At 54.1% G+C, this 8153-nt stretch overlaps 1 protein-coding gene across 2 annotated transcripts; it reads right to left on the bottom strand.

The window, feature by feature from the left end:
- Positions 1-254: 254 nt before the first annotated feature.
- Positions 255-4697, bottom strand: MON1A (MON1 homolog A, secretory trafficking associated; the record flags this gene model as incomplete). 2 transcript variants are annotated; one of them, XM_079712454.1, is made up of 5 exons in its annotated part: positions 255-537; positions 638-785; positions 1496-2261; positions 2837-3322; positions 4558-4697. In XM_079712454.1, 5 exons carry the CDS (start codon positions 4682-4684, stop codon positions 397-399), a joined length of 1668 nt encoding a protein of 555 aa, XP_079568580.1. In that variant the 3' UTR covers positions 255-396. The 2 variants fall into 2 exon arrangements, with proteins under 2 accessions (XP_079568580.1, XP_079568581.1); XM_079712455.1 differs by lacking the exon at positions 2837-3322 and having other exon boundaries at positions 4558-4684.
- Positions 4698-8153: the final 3456 nt, after the last annotated feature.

The raw sequence follows: 8153 nt of genomic DNA, 5'->3' as shown, positions 1-8153 counted from the left end.
AGGCACCAGGGGCTCAGACTGAGTGTGGGGTGGGGCGTCACGGGAGGTTGGTTGTGGTGGGGAAGGCCAGTGGGGTGCTAGAGAACACTTTACATGTGGCAGGACTTCAGCTGAATGAAAACTGCCCTAGCCCGGGGCCGACTCTGAGCACATGCGATGCTGTGCATGGGGAAGCATGGGCAGGGCCTAGGGAGGAGGATCCAGCGTCTGTATGTGAGTGAGAGTGAAGGAACCAAGGACAAGGCCCACAGGTGTCTTCCCCAAAGCACTTTAATGCACACACCAACCCACAGTCCCTGCCTGCTGCCTGGGCCAGAGAGGCCAGCCCCACCTGGAAGCTCCCATGGCTTCCACAGCCTGGTGTGCCTAGGAGGGCTGAGCCCACACACATTCTCATCAGTACGTGAGGGGCGTGAGGATGAAGAGGCGGTCTTCTTCTTTGCGGATCCAGCGCATCAGTTTATGGATGGCACTGACGGCCGACGCCTTGGTCCCCAGGGGGCTGTAGCACATGTAGAGCTCAAAGGCACCTGTCACCTGGAGGAAGGGGGCACAGGGTGGTCATCCAGATTAGACAACCCTCGTGGCCCTTGCCCAGGACCCCGATGAAGCCCAGCCCATCCCAGGGCTGCCTTACCCAAGCCAGGAGGTTCTCGTTAGGGCCCGTGTAGTAGATAGTCTTGAGTGGGCGGGAGGCATTGTGGGCGCGGCTGTGCAGGTACTGGTAGAGGCCCAGCAGCCGCTCCTGCTCCTCTTCACTCGTGTACGGGGCCTCGATCTCAGGGCTGGAGATGGGGGAGTAGGTTCGCAAAGGAATGACTTCCACTGGCTTCTCTGGAGATCCAGAAACACCTATTCCTAGCCAGGGAGACTCCACCATGTGTCCTACCCTCCAAATGCCCCTCCCCCACCCCAGGACAAGGCATTGTCTCCTCACCACTGAAGACTCCCCAGGACAAAGCTGGGCCCACCCAGACTGGAGCCCTGTTCTCCCCTCTCCCCCAAGTTCATGGCATCTTTGGTGACCCTCCCTTGGAGAAGCCAATCTGGGTTTAGGTGTCCTAGACAGAGTGACAGGTCTGAGATGGAGGAAAAGTGAGCCAGGAACCCTCTGGACCAAAAAGGGGTAAAAGGAGGATAGAAGATGCCTCATCTGGCCCCAGCCCCTCTGCTGGAGAAGGAAGTGGAGTTTTGCATCCTGGGCTGGACCAAACTGACCAAACAGAGGAGACCTCTGTTCCAGCTTCCTTCCCTGGGTGTATTGGGTATTTCAAGGCCTTATGGGAAATGACTGAAGTAGAGAGGTGTATGCTGATGGGGAGTAGGGTGATAGGGGGTTTGGGTCCCTGGTATCAGAGTCAAACAGACACAGCAGGTCGGTCCATTCCCAGAGGGGTCGTCAGCTTCAAGACTGCATCAGAGCTCAGGCCCAACCGGCCGCCCCCCTCCCACGCCCTTGTCTCCCTCAAGCAGTGTCCCCAAGGCCCTCCCTCACCTGGTGAAGAGTCCCGAGCTCTTTGACTTATAGAGGAAGTGGCGCAGGTCAGGGATGCCCACTTGGGCAACACTGTAGTAAGGTGTGCGCAGTGCCTCCCGCAGCGCCAGGTGCGCTCCGCGCTTCCGCAGGCGCTCCTGAAAGCGGCGGCGGCAGTCAGACACTGCAAAGAAGTCCTCACGGTCGGTGGAGACGAGCAGCAGGCAGAGATCCGTGTCAGGCTCCAGGTAAGAGATGTGTGCGTGGAAGAAGCCGGCTGCGTTGAATTTGGGCAGGCACACGGGCGTCCAGGCCTCGCCCTCGCGGAAGGACGAGGAGGAACTTATGAGGTTGAAGAGCAGGTGCAGGTCGATGGGGTGCAGGAATTGGTCCTTGCGGCGCACAAGCGCCACGAGCTGGTTGCGCGCCAGCAGAATGGAGAAGACGAGGCTGCGGGAGCGCGCCTGCTGCAGGCTGGCACTCACGACGTCGCGCACGGCCGCCGCCAGGGGCAGGCAGCGCGCCGCCCCCATCAGGAAACTGGGGTCTCGCGCCATGAGCTGCAGCAGGTTGTCCGTGATGCGCTCAGAGCCCGAGAGCAGGCGCCGCAGGTCATAGTTCTGCTTCTGCTGGAAGATGTGGCTCAGCTGCGCGCCCGTAAGAAGGCTCAGGATCTGGTAGTAGATGTAGAGCAACTCTTGCGCCAGTTCCTGTGCCGACTGCCGCGTGCGGGCCACCGCCACCAGCACCAGTGGGCTCCGGCGCACGAATACTACCTTGTAGCCATCTGATGGGGCGGATGGATAGGGGTGGTGTCAGCTTCAGCCCTTCTCCGGAAAGCCCTCCCTGATTGGCCTGCCCTAGCACCCTCAGAGCCCCGCTTTTCCCACGCAGCCTTCCACAATCTCTCCACCTCCCCTCAGAACTGTGCACACAGAGGGGACTTCAGGATCAAAGAAAAACAGATGCCCATGGGCCCCCTTCCCCTTTCCTGCCACTTGTTTCACAGACTGGGACCAGCTAAAACGCAGGAAGCACTTCAGAAAGACACACATTCTTGGGCTAAGTGGCAAAAGCTGGGTGGGGCTCAAGATCTGGGATTTTTTTGGCCACCTCCCCCAGCTTCTCACCTTCTCCAAGGGCAAAGCCCACGTGCGAGCCACCTTTGGCCCTCACAACAGCCCTATGAAGGAGTCAATGTTGTTTTCCCGTGTTCAAATGAGGACCTGGGGCTCGGTGAGGCGGAGGGACTACCTTTGGTCACACAGCACATCCCAGCCCTCTAGTCCCTGGGAGTCCGAAACCTGGTATGGTCTCTCCTGGCCAGGGAGACCTCCCGGCACCCACCTCCTGGTGGCTCACCTGCATGGATGGAACGGATGGCATTCTTGTCAGCCTCCAGGAAGGACACCAGGGCCACCATGACACCCATGGTGCTGGAAAGTGCCTCCTCTGACCCATAGCGGGAGTACACAGGCTTCCCCGCCTCGCTCAGCACGAAGACATGCTTCTGGTGCAGGCGCCATGCCTCAGCAGTCTCCTCCTCATCCCCTTCACCAGTGCCCTCCCTTGAGGGCTCTGTGGCTGGTCGCCCTGCTGCCCCTGGGGACTCCGGCCAGTCCTCAGAGCTTCCTGGAAGCATCTCCTCCTGCAGGTCTCGGGCGACACCCGTCAGCTGGGTACTCAGCTCACTGAAGTCCTGGCTGATCTGGCGCATGTCTGTAGGCAGAGGTGGGGGACCGCCAGCACCCTCCTTGGGGCTCTCCCCAGAAGCCACCCCATTCTCTGATTCAGTCAGGTCCTCGTAGGAACGGGCATGGACGAACATGGCACCCTCCTGTCCGGCACCTGCCAGCCAAAAGCACCGGTGTTTAGAGCGGTAGCTTCTGGCAGACCACCTCACCAGCAAGGTGCCCAATACAGTACTCTGCTTGTCCTGATGAGGCAAGCCACTGTTCCCTCTGGCTACAAGTCATGCTTTGCTGTGACTTACAGCCCACCAGCCTCCTCCCCTCACCCTGGGAATAAGACCCCAACCCCTCAAGGCTGCGGTGGTAGCCAGTATCTGCCTGCCCCTCTCACTCTCATCTCACAGCCCTTCGTGCATCTGCTCTTTGGATATCCCCCGCCTACCTCAGGGCCTCTGCATCTCCTGTTTCCTCTGCCTGGAAGGCACTCCCACCTCCTTGCATGCCAGCTCCCTGTCACACTTCAGCTCACAGCAAAGATGTTAGTTGTCCCTGTCATCTGACCCCCAAACCCAGGCACTCTATCATATCCCCTCCTTAACTTCTCTTGGGGCACTTATCAGTTATTGCCCTTCTCCCCAACTGCAGTAGGTTCCCCCTCATGGGCAGGAACCTGGTTTTTCACTGCTGTGTGCCCAGCACCTCGCCCGGTGCCTGGAATACCTCCTGTGCTCAGCAAATCTCTCTCCCTGGGAGAAGGCTCCCTGACCCTGCGCAGGGACCCATGGTTCCTAACCCCCTCCACTGGAATGCTCTCACTAGCCTGTGGCTCCCCCAAGGCAGGGACCATGTCAGTTTTCCTTTACTGATTTTTTTTTTGGACAGAAGAGTTCAAGAGATATGCTTTGAGTCTCTATTATGAGTTCAGCACTGTACCAGGCATTGGGGATACAACAGCTCTGTGCTCAAAGAGCTCACAATCTTGTGGACAAGAGAGATGGGCAATACATACAGACACAAATAAGACTACAAAATAACTAGTGCTCTGTGCAGAGCATGGTCAGAGTAGGCCTCTCTTGTGAGGAGGTGACATTTAAGTTGAGAGCTGAGGGAGAGAGAAGGAGCCAGGGAGGTACCTGTGGACACAGGAAATAGGAGGAGAGCCCACACTGGTGGCAAGACAGCACAGGGCAAGTGGCACAACATGAAGTGGAGAGGAAGGCCAGATGCACACTGAGCCTGGATCCCTGCAGTATCCCCAGCACATGACAAATAGCTAACAAGTGAGTGAACACATGCATGAATGAGTGACAGTGAAAGAGTGGTTGGGAATCCCGATTGCCCTGGAGGCTGCTCTAGCTGTAAGCTAGCTGGGGCTGCGCACCCTGCCCGTACCTGGCTCCATTCCCTGGGCCAGTCCTGGTGTGGGGCTCTCAGCTCTCTCCACACTCTGCCCATCAGAAGGAGCCAACGTGCCATCAGGGCCTTCGTTGCTTCTCTTCCTCTGCATGTCAGCAGCCATCCCTTGGGCTCTCCTGTGGGGCAAACAAAGGCATAATTGAGGGTAAGGGGGAAGGTGCTAGTGGCAGGAGTCACTGGCATAATTAAGAGTGGTTAAGTACAGGAAAGTATCCCTCACCAGGACCCAGCTAACTCAAACCTCTGGGGAATGGGTTCTGAATATTCCCTTCTAAAGAAGCGTGCTGTTCTCTTTCTGATTATAAAAGAATGCATGGGGGACTTGCCTGGTGGTCCAGTGGTTAAGACTCTGTGCTCCCAATACAGGGAGCCTGGTTCGATCCCTGGTCAGGAAACTAGATCCCGCATGCCAAAACTAAGAGCAGCATGCTGCAACTAAAGATCCCTCATGCCACAACTAAAGATCCTGCATGCTGCAATGAAGATCCTGCCTGATGCAACTAAGACCCGGTGCAGCCAAAATAAATAAATAAATATACTTTTTTTTTTTTTTTGGCTGTGTTGGGTCTTCGTTGCTGCTTGAGGGCTTTCTCTAGTTGCGGTGAGTGGGAGCTAAGCTTCGTTGTGGTGCGCGGGCTTCTCATTGCGGTGGCTTCTCGTTGCAGAGCACGGGCTCCAGAGCGCAGGCTCAGTAGTTGTGGCACACGGGCTTAGTTGCTCTGCGATCTTCAGGATCTTCCTGGACCAGGGATCAAACCCGTGTCCCCTGCATTGGCAGGTGGATTCTTAACCACTGCGCCACCAGGGAAGTCCCTGTGTCGGGTCCTAGCTGTGGCACTCAAGCTTCTCTCTAGTTGTGGTGTGCAGGGTTTTTTTCTCTCTCTAGTTGTGGCACGTGGGCTTAGTTGCCCCGCGGCATGTGGGATCTTAGTTCCCTGACCAGGGATCGAACCCGCATCCCCTGCATTGGAAGGCATATTCTTTACCCCTGGAAGTTCCAGGGAAGTCCCAGTCCCTATGTGGATTTTTATGTAATCCTGATCACTCTTCTCTGAGGCAGGCACTCTTGTCAGACAAGCTTTATATATGAAGAAACTGAAGCTGAGAGAGTGTAAGTACATTGCCCAATGTCACAACAGGAAAGAAGCGCTGGAGCTGGGAATTGAAACCATTCTGTATCCTGATATCTTCCACTGTACGTCCTACCATGAACATTTCTCCATTCAAAACTGAGTTGACAAATCAGTTCTTTTTGATATTTAGACATTTACTGTGAACGAAGTGAGTCAGAGTAAACAGGCCTAAGCCTGCTTTTCTCCTTGCATTCTGTACCTTTTGAATTTGGCACCAGGGCTCGCCTTTCCAGTTAAAAACAACTATGGACATGTCAGTTCTCAGTGCCCATTTGATGGACACTAAGGACAAACTCAGCCTGATCTCCCAGTCCTTCCGCAGCCTCAGGGCCAGGTGGAGGTGGCCAAGAGTGGATGTCAGGGATAACAAAGTTGGGTGGCTCTCTTGGGATCAGCCTCTAAGGTCTCTTAATGACAGGCTGAATGAAGGTCTTCATTTGGCAGGCAACAAACAATCCATAGGAGAGGGGTTCCATCTGAGGCACTAACCCTTTAGGGAAGAGAAATTTGGCTGGATGGGCTAGAAGGGCAGTGAAGACGAGTCAGAGACTCATGAGGAAGGCACTGCAGGCAGGCCAGGGGCCTCGTGGGGACTGGTGTTAGTGTGAGCAAAGCAGACTCTGTCCCTGCCCTCCTGGAGCAGAGTCCACAGGGAATAACTGAGGCTTGTCCCTTACTAGCTCTGTAACCTTGGACAAATGACTCCACCCTGAGCCTGGCATGAAGTAGGTGCTCAAAAACGTTCATGAGAAGAGTGATTTCAAACAGTGTCACCAGCACTAGCATTTGTGTGGGCCCCGCTTACCTGTGTCTAAGAACTCTCCCTGACCACAAGTTCCTAGGAAGCAGCTCCTGCAAGTGTACCCAAAGAACTGATTTTCAAGCTCTTCTGTCATCTTTGTTGTAAGCTATGGAATTCTTTCTTCAAATTAATCTTGTAAAGCAGTTCAATGTGCAAAACAGACAGACAGGGAGGCAGGGCCAGAGACTGGCCTGATGGCCACGCCCCCACTGGTCCCGGAGCACCACAGGGTTAAGTGGGGGTTGGGTACCACTGGCCAACAGCATCACCCCACACAGAGTGCACTTTGAATAATCTTCAAAGGAAGATTATTTGGGAGAACATCTACCTTTTGGGATTTTCTAGGCCACCAATCCTGTCCATCAGGACAATCAAGAGTGATGGTTCCCAGCGAGGGTCAGAGCCCAGAAGACCAAGGTGTGGTCCACCTTTTCTGATGAAGAGTAATTAAGAAGCTGCATGCCCTCAACAGGAACCTGGGGAGGCATCCAGAAAGGTCTCCTCTGAGACTGAGACCAAGAGGAGCAATCCAAAACTGGCCAAAACAGCCACCGCAACACCACGGAGCCCAGGGCAGTGGGTGCTAAGGAAACTAGGGCATGTCCAGATCTTGAGCAAGAAGACACAGGCCACACGAGAACCTTGGAGACCATTATTTTACAGGCTAACCTAAAAGCCCAGGTGGGGTCTGCATTGCTATGTAAAGAGAGAGTGACCCCAGAGAGATGAGTCTGTCCATATACAGGCGGAGGGCAAGCTGCTACTGCCAGTCCCAGGGTTGTAGCCAGGGCTTCTGGACCTGGCTCCTTGGATGGAGGCCTGGATTGGTATGTGCTTTTTTCTGAGGAGAGGGTCCAGAACAATTACGTTAAATGGGAATGCCCTACATTTCTATGTGTACTCACTTTCCCACTCCCCTAGTGGATAGCTTCACATCTTCTCTCTTCTCAAGCTTCCATCATTTTCTCCAGTGCTCACCCTCAGCACCATCAGTGATAACCTTACCTTCTATTTCACTGAGGACACGGAAGTCAGCAAAAGAGAACTTTCAAGATTCCCACTACCACCTCACCTCACCTGTCAGACTCTGCCTTCCTCCTTCTTACTAAAGATGAGCTGTCTGGGCTCCACTAATGCCTCCACTCCAGCCCCTCTCACTCATCCAAGCATATGGCTTCAGCAGCTGTCCCTCTCTCTCTCGGATCATCAGTATCCCCTTCTCCCCTATCCATCACCAATATACTGATGTTTCTTCCATTTTCAAAACACCTTCCCTTAGATGTGTTTATTCTGTTATAATTCATTGAGCTGTACTTATGATTTGTGAACTTTATGTTTGTTTTATTTCAATTAAAACCTTAAAACAAACCTCCCCTTAACTCTACATTCCCCTCTAGGTACCAACCTTTTTTTTTTTTTTTGCTGTCCTTTATAAAACAAACAAACAAACCTCAAAACAGTAAACAGTACTTGGAGTTTAATTAGTCACGTAAGCTAGGCTATGCTGTGTAACAAATGAGTGCCAAAATGGTAGAGGCTTTACACATAAAGGCTTTTTTTGTTTGTTTTGGCCATATCACATGGCTTGTGGGATTGAATTTGGGCCGCAGGCAATGGAAGTGCAGAGTCCTAACCAC

The sequence above is a fragment of the Hyperoodon ampullatus genome, assembly GCF_949752795.1.
Source record: "Hyperoodon ampullatus genome assembly, chromosome: 10".
Taxonomy (NCBI): Eukaryota; Metazoa; Chordata; class Mammalia; order Artiodactyla; family Ziphiidae; genus Hyperoodon; species Hyperoodon ampullatus.
This window is presented reverse-complemented; position numbering and strand designations above follow the sequence as displayed.